Source organism: Lepisma saccharinum, chromosome 1, assembly GCF_977018435.1.
Source record: "Lepisma saccharinum chromosome 1, izLepSacc3.1, whole genome shotgun sequence".
Taxonomy (NCBI): Eukaryota; Metazoa; Arthropoda; class Insecta; order Zygentoma; family Lepismatidae; genus Lepisma; species Lepisma saccharinum.
In genome coordinates this window covers 27669453-27687926 of record NC_139229.1, presented here as the reverse complement: position 1 = coordinate 27687926, position 18474 = coordinate 27669453, and the positions used below count along the sequence as shown (strand labels likewise).

Here is an 18474-nt window from a genome sequence, read left to right as displayed (position 1 = left end):
GGCCATGCAAATTGTTCGTTGGTATTGTGAAATGTTGCAATAATTTACCTCAATGAGTTCTGTGCATCAATACACACGATTTGCAAATATTTTTTTTCCGCCTTTGGCAACACTTTTCTTATTTGTTACTAAAACATGCATGTTCTTACATATGTTTGTCTCTCTAAATTTTCCCAATATACAGGGCATTCTCTTGGCAGAAAGAGTTTCTTCTCATTCCGTTTCGCTATTCCGTTATACGGTCGTAAACACCGGGTTGCGTGACTTTTCGGACACTCTGTATTTCGAAGTTTTCTCGGCTGTGAAAAATTGGGCCATGATTTGATTCCGGTTATTGCGTTTTCACATACAAAAGACAATACTTGAGTGTTATTAACTATACAGTATTCTGATAGTGTGTCCCAGCTACGATGTGAAAGCAAAAAAGGGTTGAAGTTGCAAAGAAGAAATCTTGTACAATCATGACGATCTGACCTCGACCTGTACTACCATTGCCTAGTTGAGCCGATAAGGTAAGAACCAGCATTATTTCCAGGTATTGATGCAGTGTAGAAAGCTATACGCTCGTAAAACTTATGTACATGCTAGTAGTTTTGTAATCAGAATAACACGAAATTTTGTCTTGTTTAATAATCGTTAAATATCGATACCAGGTCGATTAGGAATGAAGCAATTATCAATTGAATACACTGCATGATGAAATATTTACTGTCACTTAGAGTACGATATGGAACTTTACATTGCTGAATCTTGACATACTTTAAAAATGTAACACGTACGCTGTGAAGAATGACTGGCCCTTAACCGTGCTTTTGCATTGCTTCTGTATTTAAAAAATCTTTTTAGTCCTAACGAATTGTGCTTGACGGTTTACATTTAGTTTCTTTATGCCGTATTTCACTCTACCAAGGGTACCTTTGATCCTCTATACCTCTTCTAAAAAGTGAAAAAAATTGCATGGTTTATGAAGATTTAAATTGTTTATGACGTTTATGTTGTTTTTAGTTTGAGGAGATGTGTTATTGTGAGGTGCCTCTGCTACCTTAGCCTGAAGCACCTTCTTCACCATGTGTCACTACCGCCATCTTAAGGCGATTTTGGACAATTGTACTGAAGGAATGTATCAGATAACATCCGATAAGATCCCGCATGAAAATAATTTCTTCCTCCTATTTACATATAGTATATATAAATAAATAGGTCCTTCGCAAATATTAACACACAAGACAACACAAAACTCTTCCTCCTATTCACTATTGTAAATAGGTCCTTCGCGTTATGATAGGGACAAACACAGCACACACGTCCGACCCGTACCGAAGCACCAAACCAAAAATCTTAGCCTGAAGCAGCCCAGCCCGAAAGCTTCGCACAAGTGAATGTAGCACCCAACACGACAATATAAAACAACAACAGACGGAACGTTATCTACCCCTTCATAGACACAAAATATTAATGACGAAAGTCAATAAATTTACAATAAATATTAATTACTTTGCATTGAAATGTATTGTAAAGTAAATCAAACACGGAGAACTAAAAGCGAACAAAAGCAAAACTCTCGCTAGTAGTGTTAGATTTATTGATGTTTATAATTTTACGTTGTTGAGTGTGTTGGGTTTGACGCTGATAGCAATTTTCGACGTTTTCGTTAAGTTAGTAAGTAGTGCTAAGTTTGAGGAGGCCGTTATATTTTTGTGTGCATATTTCGATTAAAAACTGGCGAAAGTACTCCTAGATATGTTTTACTTACGGGGGCCATATTTTCAGATGAAATATCTCTTGTTATTTGTGATTTCCGCACCATGAAACACACAAATATCACATTGTTTGCGATAAAACTCTTACAGGTTTCGTCTCAAATTGAAAATAATAAAGTAATTGTTCATATATTTATTAACATTTGTGGATCTTTCGAAAACGCAGGTCCATTTCTTACTTCCATGATATCTGAAGTGGTGTAGCCTAGCCAGAAATTTCATGAGGGATACGAAGGCGCAAGTTTCTTATGTTAGATGAACTTTCTTCAAATATATGCTATTGTTTGTTCTATATATGAATTCGATCCATACTTTTATCAAAAGTGTTCTTTAAGTCGCTTTAGATTAGGTTACATACGCCTCAAATTTCCGCTGTTTTAAAGAAATCGTGTTTAACCGAATAGTACAGAAAATTAGCAACATTGGTTAAATCATGATATTCACACATAGGGTTATGAACATAATTTTGTGTATGCATTCCCTCGTTAAGATAATATAACACTACTTGAAAAAAAAATCATAAAACTTTATTATGTTCGGATAAATTAACTTGTTCATTTCGAAAATGAATCACTACGACTATTGCAAACTAATAAATTTTAGCATATACATACATTTAACAATAAGATACTACAAATTCAGAACCTCCAAAACACTAGAAATGACAGATAACTGTTAATCTTTTATAACGATATTTATTATAATTGTACTATAATCACATACATTATGTACAACAAATATTATTGGAATGCATGGCATGGTATGCTTGTTAGTGAGTTTTACAATAATTATCAGTTGGTTAGTTTAAATTACCTCTCATTATTAATTTATTGCACATGTACATAGCACACTCCAACCGGTAGACTTACACAAAAAAATTACAATTTTTTTTATCCATTTCTGAAATTCTTTTCAATTGCACTGCAAGGGAAAATAATTATTAGTTTTACAAAAAGGGGAAAGAAATATATATATTTTCTTGTTAAATAACTTGTCAATAGCACCTAGTTAGTTTACACGCCCCTAACATACGTTTTATTGAGTAAAGTCTCTGCTAAGTTAACTGTTTGTTAAAAGTTAAGAATGTCATTTGTTGTTCTTCTCGTGTTCTATAAAGTAACTTTTTTTTTCTTTTTTTAGTACAAAAAGAGGCTGTTTTGAAGATGTGAAATGGCAGTATAAATGCCCAGAATCACTTCTTTTTTTCTTTTTTTTCATTAACACTACACATACTATGAACAGATAAACTGCTACATGTGTAGAACTTTTTTTTTCTTCTCCTTAAATACTGGTGTTCTGTACAAATGTTCATGATAGCTTATATTTTCAGCTGCACACGTAGATTTTTTTTTTCAAAAATTCATTCATATTTTATATCCTTTTGTATTATAACTCAGAAGTAGATCTATGCTTTCAAATATCATATCTCTCCTCTTCCTCCTCGTCTAATGTGCTTGCCGTTCTGTTTTAATAGCTGCAGCTAGACAACAAGCTAAAATTATCCCAACAATCTGTAAATATAATAAATGCATAATTAGATTATGTAAATCATAGGCTAATTACAAACATGGACGTACATCGTCATTCGAATGAAACAACCAGGTAACAAAGAGTTACAATTAATTTTATTTTTATTTCACAGTCAAAACCACTACGGTTGTCGAGAGAACATACAGAAGTTCGAAATTTGTTTGCATAACATGTTCAAAGTATCCACGGTGTCTGTTCAACTCTTTCCGTGTTGGAATTAATGATGGCTAAATTCGAATAAAATTGTATCCGGATATCGGATAATTTTCTTTCCGAATTTGAAATATCTGGATATCGGATATTCTGATATATGGATTATCTGGATATTGAGTATTCTGATATACGGATATGCAAAATATTTGAATGTGTGCATTATCCAGACAGCTTGATCGTTTATCCGTTTTATTATTTTGTTCACGGTCGTATATCTACTGTACTGTACTATATAAGTCTGATGTCCAGATTATTCTGATATCTGCATTGTTTAGATATCCGGATATCCATTATCCGGATTTTGTGACCATCCGTCTCGAATGCACATGTTGTCAAAAACTCGATTCAGAGTTTCACAGTGACTGTTCCAGCACGTTGTTGAATCTTCAATCTCAGTTCGCCTAGTGTCCTTGCTGCTTGTTTAAGGACTTCTTGCTTTGAAAAGTGGCAAGTAGAAATAACCTTGGTCACAGTATCAACGGTTGTCCAGCATATCGGGTTGCTGTTTGATCAAGTTGGAAAATTCGTTTACGAAGAGTTTGCGTTTTTGTTTCGCAAAGTTTGTCAATGCCTGATGCACCTGAATTTTGTATTCAAACATGCGTAAATCGTGTCACAAAATAAGGCACAGTGTTGCCACCGGCATGCCAGCCTCAACTGATAGTAAATATATATTTCGTGGGCTGTTCACGACAGCTTGCCGCACTGCTGCAACACGAGCCGATGTTCTGACTGCTGGTTGCACGCGATGTTCAGGATGACCTTGCACATTACCTGTCTCGTTAAACTGCTTCGCATATCGCCTCATTGATTTTGGATCTGGTGCCTATGCACATTGATACGTTGCACCGTGTCGTTAAACAACAAATTTTGAACTGTGTTCTTTCGATAACTGTAGTAGTTTCTCCTGTTGGAGGCAAATAACATTTACTTGAATTTTTGTTATCGGGACGTTTCATTTGAAAGGCCCCGTACAATCAGCAGCAAAAGAGTAGAAGTAGGCAAATTGCCCGTCCCTATTTTCTCTATTTTTCTTTTTAACTAGGGAATGGAATTGTGGTTGTGCTAGAGCAGAGCATTGTCCTGTGCTGCTTTGTGTTTTAATTGTTGAAAGCCACATTTCGGAAAATATAATGAACGAATATGGTAGACAATTTGCTTACTATTTATTACATCTGCCGTTGGCTGTATCCACACATATAAACCGAAAGGCACACAAACACATAACGTTACGCTTAAACATAGTCCAAACAGTATATATTAACGATAATTTCAGCTGAATTATTATTAATAGGGTACATATCATAATTTTTGTTCCTGTGCCTTACTTTCTTGTCATTTTATGCACACACGTTACTTAGTTTGGGGAGTCACATTTTTAATTCTCATTATTTAGTACATGAAATTTTAAGTTTTTTTAAAAGTAACAATTTAGGAGGAGGCATCAATTTTAGATGGCAACTTGTTCCGAAAGCCTGCTGAGGTAACAGTAAAATAATTTCCACAGAAGTTGGATTTGTAGAGAGGAATGGACAGCAGAGGCCTTTCGCGCGATCTGGTGTTGCGGCTATGAAAGTCAGAAAGATATTGAAATCAGCGACAGAGATAAAGTTTTGTACAGCAAAACTAGTTTGTGAAAACTATCGTTTAATTTAGCAGTTTGTTTCTTTACAGCGTATTTTCAAAAGATACAATTCAACTTAATTTTGGATTACAACAAGGCAACCTTCGGACACTATATTTTTGATTCTTATTATCCAGTACGAACTGAGGTCACCCTTCTCAATACCTTTCCAGTGATCCCTTCAGACTGTCCGGACCTTCAATCATCTGTGAAACTTCGTTAATTCTTAGACCTTAGAAACACTGGATAAATTTCACCCACACAGCGCTCATACGTTTCAGCTGGGTATTTCATTTTCTATTTTTTATCAGTTGCCTAACACAATACAAAATGTTCACACTTAAACTTAGTTTAATCAATAAAGACATTGTTATTTATATAGTTTAAAACAATTATAATTTGGATCAAAGAAGTAATTTTGCTTGTGAGTAATATTTACCCAGCGCGCTTCCTGTCGGGCTGATGACGAGAAAAGCTTCAATGAGGGCGTATAGTCAACGGTAATAATAATAATAGGACACCTATATCCTGAAATGCTCGCTTCCCTGCAAGGCGTTATGTGCGTTGCCTAACTCTGCGGTGAAAAGTGGATTTAAATAGCAAAATTTCAATGGCAACTTCTACCACCTCCGTAGAGTGAGGCAACACACATAACGCCTTGCAGGGAATATAGGTGTCCCATTTTTATTGCCGTTGACTGTACAAGGAGTGAAAAATAAGTACATCAATATACAATATGTACTTCTTACCTTATGCACGACGTCGCTCCACCGACACCTAAGTTAGACTGCACGTTACATTTTCCCTATTGGCTGAGTTTCCAAACGGAAAAGGAACCGTACCCTTTACTCGATATATTTCTGGTTCAAAGGTGCCAATTTTAAATTATGTGTATGTCTATGTGCCATAACGTCGTTGCCTTGCAATCAATGGGTCCCAGGTTTGATACCCGGTGGAGGCGCATTGAACAGTGGTTCGGATATCAGTTTAAACTGTAGGTCCAGTCTGGATTAGCCTTTCTGTGCATTAAATGGACTTATAACAACAATTCAATCAATCATCGCTGTAGTGTTCAGAAAAAAAATGCACCATGTTAACGAAAGGAATGCGTCTTGGTTTTTGATTGATTTGAATTATTTTCCTTCGCTTTTATGCCACTTTTTCTAATCGCATAGATGAGGATGGGTGATAATTTGATTAAATTTGATGAAAGAACATTCACAAAGAACACCCATGCCCAGTTCCGGATTCGAACCCGGGACCCGTAGCTAACGTCATGGAAGTCGGCGTCATCTTGATTTTAACTTCCCCCTTAGAAAAGTTTATGCAACTTGTTTGCAGTGTATCAATATTTCTTCGCTATGATGAGCTTAGCTAAGCCCGACTTGAGTGAAGGTGGTGCTACCGGCCCTAAGAAATGAGAGAAACTTCAGAATAATTTAAACATTCTCTCACCTTAACAAAGGCAAGTCCAATGCCGATTCCTCCAAGCAGAAGTCCAGAGTCTGAGAGAAGGTCTTCCAGCTTTTCCAGGCAACCGTGTTCATACGCGTCGGTGGTCGTGCAAGCTTCCTTCACCTCTTTGTCACAACAAGATGGCGGTGTCTTATCCATTTTGCTCCAATCCTCCGGTCCGCGAGCACCACAGCACTTCAACTGAAACAAAGACAAAACAAAGTGACGACAAGAAAAAAGAAACATTTTTCTTAACATTTACGCCATGACCAAAATGCTACGTGAAAAATCTTATGATTAGGGCTGGGAATTTGATTACCTTAAAATTGCCAAAAACTGACCTTTAAAAAATGTATTTATGACCTAATACATGCAAGAAAATGCCCTATAAACTTAGAAAAATTACCTAAAAATTCTGAAAGATTTGTAGAACAAATTTATAAACTACCAAGAGAAATTCAAATTACAAATTAACATTACAGTATCTATCACATGTTCACTGTGTATGGTAGTACAAGTAAGAAAGTTCACTTTTTGTCATCTTTTACACTTTTAAGTACCGAGTTGCAGTACACAACGAAAATCATATGAAAATTTTCAAAAGTGAATGACTGTCGGTTGTCGGACAAGAGAGCCTTGTACAGGAAAAAGTTTTCTCGACTTCCACCGACACAAGAGGAGCGTATTTGAAATGAACAATATCACTTGCTGTTAAGTCACTTTCAATTTCATGGAATGCAACGATAGAGGAATTTTGAAGAATAATCCGTTCGGCGACAATGTATTTACTGATAGAGGGGGAAATCAAATTGTTTGAGCTGAATTGTTACTCAACAGCTTGTGTTAACAATACCGCACAGAAATTCTTTGTTTCTTCAAACACAGTCGTTCAGACCTGCGCTGAACGAAAGTCGGGAACCTCTCTCCTTCAAAGGGTTACATTTGCATGTAAAATGTTCCTTCTTTCACCAAAATGTAGAAAAATGCATAAAATGGCTTTTAAAAGGCCGAAAAATGACTTAAACGGTTTAAAAAGTTTAAATAATTACCTTTACGCCAAAAAGGGTAAAAAAATGCAAAAAAATGCCCTAACAAAGGCATCCCAATTAATTCACTTACGTGTAAAATACGTTTCTATCTACTTATGCAATGTTTCTGACTTACCAAAAAAAGATGCATTTGCATCAAAATCCTAGCCCTACTTATGATATTTCAGATGCCATGGCATATTTCATGGCATTTTTTCAAGAATAGAATAGATCCTATTTCCGTAGAATTTTTAGTAGTATAACCAATCAGAAGCGATCCCTAGGTCACGAGTGCAGATGTAATGGCGGCCGAGTAAGATGTAAACAATGTGCCACTTCACATTTTTAATAGCCCATAACTTTTGAACGGAGAGGAATAACGTTTCCTATAAAAAGGTATTAGGTACAAATCAATGGCACTGCTTAAATACATACTTTATAGCCTACACAGCACACGTATGGAAGGATAAATTAGTTGTTTTAATTGTAAAAGCTGGGCACTGGCTCTCCTCGTATGCCTTTCGTGCTGTAGGTATTATCTAACGTTCTCTGAACGCTTCACATCGCAAATGCTAACCGGAATATTCACGAAATGTTTCCGTTTAAAGTATTGTCTGCTATAAAAACGCTATAACATTTTTGGAAGCATTTATGCTACCACAAAGGGAAATGCTTCAGTCTAAAGCGGGTCTTATTTAAGGTTCTGTATTTAGGTTAATGATGTAATTCTACCTTGTTATAATGTAGCGAATATTGGATTAGTGGATAGATTTAAACGGACACCACTTACATTTTTATCTTATCAGTTTGTGTATTTTATACAGCATCATTGGCGTACGCAGAATTTTATTTTTGGAGGGGGCTGGAATTGTAATGGTGGATATTACATAGCTACGTTCTAAGAGGGGAGTACACAAATTCAAAATTTCCTAATTACCATTTGTAACAGCTTTAAAAGCTGTTCCAAAGGGGAAGGGGGGAATCTAACCATGCTTACAACGCGTAAGTGGATCTTAACAGGATGTGCAGAGAACATTTTTTGCAGTGGGGTTTGGCAGAGTGCCACTTTAGAGACATAGGTTATATTCCCGGCTGGGGAATCTCTGGTTGAACTTTTCCAACAGTGTCTCTGCGGCTCTAATCCAGTGTACCTTGGGTGTCACCCTCTGGAGTAAAAGCGGCCTGAGCGTGGCGCTGATCACATCATCTCCAACATGACCTAGATTAAGTATGCGTACAGCTTTTCCTCGACATCCTCTATATGTCTTCACAGCACGGTGCTATGCCGTTGGTGCATTCGAAATGTATTTTATTTAGGGATTGTGTCACAATACTGAAATATTCTCCCTGCGATGTGTTTGATAGTATGACTATTAGTTTTTATGTAACTCAATACTCGATTAACTCATATGCGGATATGGTCGACTCAATAGGGGCATTCCAACGTGTGTGACATTCACACATAAAACGTAAGGTTCTAGACATGCGATTGGATGAAAACATTCACAATGAACTGATTTCATAGAATTATGAAGTTCCTGGCGCTGACTACTATGAGTATGATGGCACACAACACGCAGTGTGCGAATTAACGGGGGATGCCGGAGATTTCCCCCTCATAAAAAATATATCGGATTGTTTAACTATGTAATAAATACATTTCTTAACTATGTAAGCAACACAATTGAAAAATCATTCCGTGTCCATTAATGATGCAGTCATCAAAGATATCCCTGCCAAAAAGTATGCAGCCCTGGATTTGATACCCGGTGCAGCCACATGGCACATTGGTTCGAATCCCACTTAAAACTGTAGGTCCATTTCCGATTAGCCTTTCTGTGCATAAAGTGAACTTAAAAACAAAAAAAAATCAATCAATGAATCAAGTATGCAGCCGTGTGGATTGAAGAAAGACACTATTCTGAAACTGACCAACCTAATCTAGCCGAGGCAATAGCAAACTCTTTTCCACATAAGTTTTCATAGCATAGTGCTGATATTTTACTAGTATTCAAGTACTCACAAAAAAATTGTAAACAAGTTAGATGGACATTAAGTTTGAACTTGGCAATGGAAATTTGGTTAAGTTTTCGGCGTTACAAGTTCGATAGCTCTTTTTCAGTATGAGTTTGGGGTTTTCTTAGAGTGTAAATAAACTATTTCTGAATTACGTGTAAATGTTATAAGTTACGTAAGGTACCTAACAAGGTACGTACTGTACTGACTTGTAACATATACATACATACATGTGCATACTCAAAAAAGCCCAGCTCCCAAAATGAAACGAGAAATACGGACTGGGTGGGCATCCCCATCCAAAGTCAGAAGCTTTGATGGCACAACCTGAAAAGTATTAACGAAAATGTGTTAAGTGTGTGACGCTTTAAAAATCTAGCCAGGTGTGACTTCATTTGTCTGTGAAGCTAAAAAAAATTGTTGGTGAAATATGCAAATTATATGCATTCACAAGCACAATGCAATTAAAACATTAATTATTTCCAGATTGATTCATTTTTTTTATTTACATGGAGTAGGACCCCTTTCGTGGACTGCCCCAATAGTTACTAATTGCCTTTGTAACGTGGCAGTTTGGGTTAAATGGTGTAAACGGGTGGAAGCTACAGGTGGAAACCGCGGATCGAAAATTACCCCCCCCCCCCCAAATTAACCACATACAAGTCTTTCAGTCGAAGGCTAATTCCACACTGTTATATGGCGCCTTAAATCTCTTTTGAGAATCAGCAACTATTACAAGTTGATTAAACTAAACTAAATCAGTAGTAGAATCCACAACATAATAACTGCAATTAATCGTAAGCAACAAGATTGAGAAAGGGGCAATTAACCCAATCATTCAAAGAAACGCAAAGCTCTTCCAAAATACACAATCCTGTAATATAAGTACATAATTATCAATACCTCTAACTACGTTTGTCACTACCAACGTGCAATCGAACAAAAAGGGCTTCTGGCACCTACTGCGCTAAGAATAGTTTTAGAATTTCACAAAGTCATTATTTTCACACGCATGTATTTACTGTCTGACCAAATATTTCCGAGTTGTTAAAAAAAAGGATCGTTGTCACCATTTTCTAACATGGCGGATTTTCCTCTTTTAGAATATTACACTTTTATTGAGCTTTCAGATCAATTGGACACGGGTCATTTGGAAACGAACCTTCAGAAATAAGTGCAACCTTCCGCACCAAGCTCACACAACAACCCACTTGTTGCTAAATTCGATGTCAATTCTTTCTCATCAACCGGGACTCACAGGTCGCCGCCCCCCGACGCCTCCACGAGTGTAGAGAGGAAGGCCCTACCAGGCCCACAATAGGAATATTATTTTTTGCGGGTTGTGAACATTAAAAAGGGTACAATCCCAATATTATGTCTATTTATATTAATGGTAATAGACATTGGAGCAATTGGAGGGTTAAATCAAACTTCGTTACGAAAAATTATAGCCTTTTCATCAATTAACCACATATCGTGAATCATCAAGTGGCGTCTAAGAAACTTTGAAAATCATTATCACTCCTGCTTTTTCAAAGCGCTGATATGTTTGCAAGAAATCATCTAACAGCATCTAACACATCTAGATTATTGTTTTGAAGACATTTTCTCGTTACATTACGTGAAGTAAAAAGTCATACCAGATAATTGGTGATCAAAGGAATGTAAAGTCACGCAACTGGTTTGCAATACACTGAGCCTCATACGCGACCATTCGGACAGTTTTATTGTCGCCAATTATTTGAAGGAGCGCATCATAGACCTCTCCACTTGATATATCAACGGAGTTAAGGCATCGAATCTGCTTTCCCTCGTTGTGGCACTCAGTGGTTTTGAAGTGAGACTTCTGATATGTTCCTTCAAAACGGTGGCTTGGCATGTATTAACTCCCAAGTTATAATATTGTATATAATATTGTAACTTCCAAGTTATATAATATAATATTACAGCTTTCAAGTTTTCAATATTCTTATTTTTTTTCTTCTCTTCAAATTTTGCCACCCTGTAAATTTACCGCTCTGGGCGGTGGCACAGTTCGCTCCCCCCCCCCCCCTTCTTCCGCCGGCCTTGAATTATACCAATCCTCTTGTTCCTGCCGTAATTCAAGGAGCAAATTGCCATGTGAGAATTTACCCCTCTTAAGTAGCCACTCTCGAGACCACCGTGAGTTATGTGCAAGTTTCAATGTTTCAATCTCATCGCGCACCCTGAAATTATACTTATCAAATACTGCTTCATCCATGGTGTTTTTGGAATGACTAAAGAAAAGACAGAGTAAGCATAAATAGTGTAGCTGCGTGTTTTGTGTCAGTCTTATCTGTTCAAACTTATCTTATCATGCAAGACTCACGACAAAACATTACGTGTGGACCAGGCTTCAATGGACATTCTGCCACAACAATCATTCGAGTTGCACTCTACAGTTATATAAGCTTGAGTTTTGAAAGACAAAGAGGAAAGATCTATTGTATACATACGCTCTCCTGTACAGAGTCCCAGGTCCTCTTCTGCTCGTTCGTCGTGTATTTTGTTGGCGAGGTGTCCAGCTTTCGACTGAGCTCCTCCACCAGGTTTCTCAGGGCCAGGATCATGGCAATTCCCAAGGCCAGTTGCAACACGAACAGAATGAAAAGGAGAACGGAGAACTGAGAAGAAAAATGGAACGCAACGTTAGAAAGACTACATCAAACATAAATACCAGGACACGGAAGTTGAGAACCTAAAAATTCTCAAACATTGACCTTAAAATTTTGAGAAACTGGCCTACCAAATTACCTCTGATATTAAAAATGTATGCTTGATTCTTTTGCATTAAAAGCAAGAAGAAAAATAATATTTGTAAAGGTATTCGAAAATTCTACACATAGTCTGATGTTTGGGTGTTTAAAATATAGATGTGGTCAGGTGTCTGTGGAACAACGAATACAATTTATCTGCGGAAGTAGTGACTCGACTCAAGTGAGAGCTCGACCAATGGATTAGCCAAAAGTGGCAGAAAATATCATAAAATGAAGAAAACCAATCAACAAACCGCAGGTGTCATGTCTTAAACCGTTGGTTCTCAATGTTCGTAAGACCGCGACCTGGTATATTCTTTTCTTAAATGTGGATGCCTTGATTCGAACAATTTTACTCGTAACTATACCGTGTCCCAGCTAACTGTGGAGCAAGGCCGCAAATAGCGTCAGAGAAGCGAAGGAAATCTATTGGCCAGAGCGAAGGCTACTGCGAAGGCTGGTAATTGCAGTCGCTTTCCCCCACTCCACGCAATTCCGTTCCTCTTGCGTGTTCATTGGTGGAGCCGTCTCGCGTCACTACTTGCGCAGAGACTTGTTTTCGTTTGCCTGCTCCACAGTTAGCTGGGACAGAGTATACTTTCCTATTTTTCTTTTAGCTTTACACATTAATATCTAACTTTGAAACTAAAGTAGTAGATTAATGGTGGAATAATCATAAAGAGCATTAGTTCGATTATGTGAAAGTTTTTTTGACAAATATAAATGTGGTGTAAATCACTTGTCGACCATTGGATATAATGAAATCTTGGAGTTTCCTCAGGCCAACATCATTAAATTAATTTGATCGGCGATTTTCACGTTTTTCATGTTGAACGCAGAAAAAAATCCTATTAATATTAATTTGGGAACCGATTAGTATACTATTATAACTGGTAACTATATTATTAATTTGGCCTAAATGATATTGATTGGAGAAAGAAAACTGTTTCAGAAGAACCTTTCGCGGCTCGGTAATCATTTTTTGTCTCCCTTCCTGTCGTTTTCAATCATACTCCTTGAACCAAAGTGAATAATGAAATTTGCGTTAGATTTTCAGGAGACCCAAATACAACTAAAATGCACATGAAGCAGCCAAATGCAGTTAAGAAAACTAAAAAGTAATTAAAAATTCAATCAAAACTGCAAATAACTAGCGAAAAGCCACAAATAAGCAAGAAAATTTAAAATGAAAACATAGGCGTCGCCAGAAATTTTTCTACGGGGGTCAGGCCATAAAACTTGATTAGTAGAAATAATAACGACAATAATAAATAATTCTCCGGTTATAATTGTTATTTTACAATAATTATTATAAACTAAAAATTATTAACAATTATTATTATTATTATTATTACATGAAGGGCGATACTTCGCTACACGATCCACTTTATAAGTGAATATCCAGCACAACTGATTGCTGTTATTAGCTGGTTCAAGGAAAGTCTTTAAAAATTGTGGAAATTTTATTCATAAAGTTTATTGTGTGTGATCGCTCAAATAAAACTATAATTTTTGGAATTTTGGAAACTGTGAAGCCATTCATTATTTAGATTCAATGGTAGAAGAAGAAAGTGTAACCTGGTTGGTTCTTGTATTTTACACTAAATTATTTCGATCTAATGCAGTTTTTACTTTGGCTATAAAATGAACTTTATTTCTGTTATTGACAATAAAAATAAGAAGCTTCTGCTTTTTTGTAACTTGGCGCCCATGAATGAAAACAACGTCTAACGGTTCTAGCTGAAGGAAACTGACTACTATTGCGTTTAGAATTGGCTTCAAGGCTTTGAAAAAGAAGAAAGATAAGGCTTCCTGCTCCTGGCTATTACTACCTTATCTTCTTGTCTTATTAATGGAAGAATCCAAAAGGGGGGAGGGATTTGGTGGAGCACACTGGATATTTTGTAGTGTGTGAGGGTGTTGACATGGGCTCCCGCAGGGAGGAGATTTCTGAATTCGAATGGTGAAATTGCAGAGAGATTTAATAACGAAAATTATTGTTTTCTGTGACAGTGACAGCAACTACTATTATTATTTTTTTATTATTTGAAATAAGGTTACATTTAAACTTACAGTCTATTTTACACTGATTATCTCACTATAAGAAACAGCTTTTTGTCCTACATGAATAAATGTTATAAGTATACTGTTATGTAAATTGTATATAGATATACAGAATATGGAAATTACAAATGTATGTAATTTTAAAGAAAACATAACTAGTAGTAGTAGTAATAGCAATGTAATAATAATAATAACAATAATAATAATAACATCAACAAAAATAATAGCAGTAATAATAGCAATAGTAGTAGTAGTGGTAGTGGTAGTATTAAGAGTTTCTGTGCCTCTGCTCGCCTTGAGAAAAATCCTGCGAGTGCCTATGGGTGTTGACATAAAATTTATCATTATTACTAGTAGTTGCAGCAGGTGGAGAAATCAGAAACAATAAAATAGTAATATTTTACAATTTAACACAAAAGGCTTCCCGATGGCGCGGTGGTAGCGTCGTCGCCTTGTAATAAAGAGGTCCCGGGTTCGATACCGGTGGAGATACATAGTGGTTCGTGTCCAACTTTAAACTGTAGGTCCAGTCTCAATTAGCCTTACTGTGCATAAAGTGGACTTAAAACATCAACTCAATCAATGTAACACAAAATATTAAATTCAAATTTGTGCATGCTAGTTCTTACAATTATATCTTTACAAATTCTACAAATGTTAATTTATTTTCGTGCTGGTTTTAGTGTACGCAAGATTGTTCTTTGGAGGAGGCTGACATTGTAAAAGTGGATATCATATAGCTGCGGCCTAAGTATGATGGCATACAATACGAGATAAAATATTTCGTAATTATAATTTTTAAACTTCGTTTGCAAGTTGCTCGAAAACAAAGGGGTAATCGGGAGTAATTTTAAGCAGAGTTTGTATTTACCACTTATGTGTCTCCCCGATGGCGTAATGGAGACGTTGTTGACTTGCAGAGCTGCGATTAGGGGGGGCGAGGGGTGCTACCCCACTTGTGGTCCTCCAGTATGCTAAACCTTATCTACCAAGGGAAAGTAAACTGTCCTTGCCCCCAGTTTTGGCACCTTGCCCCCTAGTTTTGGAACCCAATCGCCGCCACTGTTGACTTATAATCAAGGGGCCCCGAGTTCGATACACTGTGGAGACGCATAGTGGTTCGGATCACACTTCAAACTGTAGGTCCAGTAAAGTGGACTTGAAAAGCAACACTTTCGTCTTTCCCAAGTTTCTTTACTGCTGTCATTTGAAAATTTTGATATTGTCAAAATTTCGGAAAGGGCGGTAAGCACCATCATCTCCCTCCAGCTCACGCTAGTGGGTTCTGTAAATAGTCACGTTTTATGTACATGAGAATATCCTACGAGGATTATTTTAGTTTTGGTAAGGGGCTGTACCCCATATATCGTGGAGGGTGCAAATTAGCCTAGCCTATGTGCTGACGCACCCAAAATTTTAAATTCAGATTCAAATTAAATTCAAATTATGATGCTAACGATAACTTTTCATGTGCATTTCAATTTTTGGTTCACTATAAAGGGAATTTGTAATGTATTTGGGTCTGTACAGTGGGATGCACAAGTATCGCCCATGGTTATTTTTATTATTTTTTTCTGTTTTATGTATGCTGGTGCAGAAGTTGTCTGCTGGTTCTTTGTTTTAATTTTTGACGCTCTCACTGGGTAAAATAAAGTGCATGAACATGTGATAGACAATTTGATTGGTAATATTTATGCATCCCACTGTACTATTGATTAAGATCCATTATAGCGAATTGTTCACTACACCCAGAGTTGACTGTAAGTTGAAATATATAGAGGTGAACCCCTCAGAGCCAGTAATTTTCGACTTTTTTCGGTAGTGACGTAATTCAGAGGGTACCATAGTTCTCCTCGAAAATCTTCAACTGTATGTCTAATAATTCTAAAAAATACAAAAGGTTTTTTTTTATTTTAGAACTTACTATGAACAACATGATCCTATTCTGGAGTATGGCAGCTCCAAGACCAAATGTTGCCACCGTTATAATTATGGATCCAACGACGATGTAGACAATTGGTGGTAAAGAGATCTTGATTTCCATGAAGTCTTCTATCTTACCTAGGTCATTGTATGTTGACGCCCCAACTGCTACCATAATAGCACCACTTATCTGAAAACAGCAAGAAAAAATGAATATTAGCCAAGAATTTATATACAATTTAAAAAAAAAAGAAAGGAGTTATTTGAAGCACCATTTAGATTCTAGAATCATTCTTTAGGAAAGTTAGAGGTGACAATTCAAGGAAAGTCAGAGTATTTCGTGTTCTCTCATTGGCTCTAACATACGTAACGTCACAGCTAAGAACACCTATCCAACTTACTCAGATAGGCATTTTTCCAACCGGAAGTACGTAATTGTCATCAGGTTTTGGAAAGTGACTTTCTAAACTTAACTTTGCTCGAAAAGTAACTCCGCTACACTTACCGTTACTTTTAGTTACTGTAACTCGTGGACGTCATCGCCTTGTAATCGAAGGATCCCGGGTTCGATACCAGGTAGAGCAGGTATGGTTCGGATCGCACTTTAAACTGTAGGTCCAGTCCCGATTAGCCTATCTGTGCATAAAGTGTACTTAAACAGCGCCAACTCGTGGAAACTGTTGCGTGAAATTCGTGCATGTGTAATGTTTACTCAGATCCATTTATATCTTTATTTTAATATGTAAACATATGAGGATTATTTTCACTTCATGCAAAATGGTGAGAAAACTCCCTAAACAGTTCAAAACTGGAATGCCATCTACAGGTTAAAATGATCTACTCAATGTAATGGAAAAAAATTACAAATATAATATAATATTGCGATCCTCCGACACAGAAAGCCCCTGAACCAAAGCGTAAGAAGGGGAATTGGTGAGGCTGCAGTCACAGACGTATTTAGGGGGGGGGTCCGGACCCCCCCCCCCCGAAAGACTTACAAAGTACCTAAATTAACAAAAAAAATATATAATTGTTTAGCATTTTTTACATAATCGATGGTTATTTATTTACTCTGAACTTATAATATGCATAAAATATTAATCAGCACGTCAACTGTAATAGGCAATTAAAAGTGATCACAGTACAAATATATTTGCCTAGTACAATTGGATGTAACTCCTTTTTTGTTTTTCAATAAATATTAAATTCTTTATTTGACCTTAATTTCCTTGCCAGGGCACTCATTTTCATACAAATTTTCGCGATCTTAACTACACTTAAGTTAGATAATGAATACATCTCGTATATCTATTATTTTACCACCTCTTTACCAATTCATGTAATAATAACAATACAACGTTAATCAGTTTACGTATTTAATTAATATTATTTTAATTTAATATAATTCTAATTATGTTGTTATTATTATTTATTATTGAGACACTTGGTCGGACCCCCCCCCCCCTCGAAAATGTATTTCTAGATACGTGCTTGGCTGCAGTCCCTCCAAAATAAGACGATGTGGATAAAAATATCCAAACTGTGATAAAGTATTTTGAAGAGCATTAAAAATAAATTCACGGAAGGTCATTTTATGAAGTAGCCAATCTTAATTTCTATAACAAATACTTGAGTAAACAATCAATTTTCACTGCCATCAAGTCGTAAAAATGGCTATGACCGTATGTAATGGCATCGACGGCCATTACATTCAGTTTTTAAAAATATACATACGGTGCATTTACTGTAACTTATAATCATTATCTATATTATCCAAATTTAAATAAGAATCGGTTACCTCCAGTTTTCATATTACTACACAGTATTGTAAACTGACTGTAACTTCTAGGATTGTATTTGCATTACTACACTAGTGTTAATTCAATACTTTTTACATATTAATTAATACAAGAACAAAGGAAAATGCCATTGAAAGAAACAATTGGATAACATTAATATTAGAACAATTCCAGAGGTACATATACACGGACACTAGAAAAAGTTTTATTTATAATTTATTTGTTTGTATTTGATTCGTCAAACATATTATGAAAAAATATAACGCAGGAAATTTACAAGTTGTA

At 36.3% G+C, this 18474-nt stretch overlaps 1 protein-coding gene across 1 annotated transcript in view; it reads right to left on the bottom strand.

Moving 5' to 3' along the window:
* Nucleotides 1–2454: 2454 nt before the first annotated feature.
* The window catches only part of LOC146001100 (CD63 antigen-like), an 89160-nt gene continuing 73140 nt past the window's right edge, over nucleotides 2455–18474 (bottom strand). The window contains exons 6-9 of the mRNA XM_083138434.1: nucleotides 16392–16580; nucleotides 12104–12271; nucleotides 6583–6783; nucleotides 2455–3271 (exon numbers count right to left, since the gene is read on the bottom strand). Of these exons, the coding sequence (XP_082994560.1) occupies nucleotides 3206–3271; nucleotides 6583–6783; nucleotides 12104–12271; nucleotides 16392–16580 (624 nt within the window). The 3' untranslated portion in view covers nucleotides 2455–3205. The remainder of the gene's footprint in view (nucleotides 3272–6582; nucleotides 6784–12103; nucleotides 12272–16391; nucleotides 16581–18474) is intronic.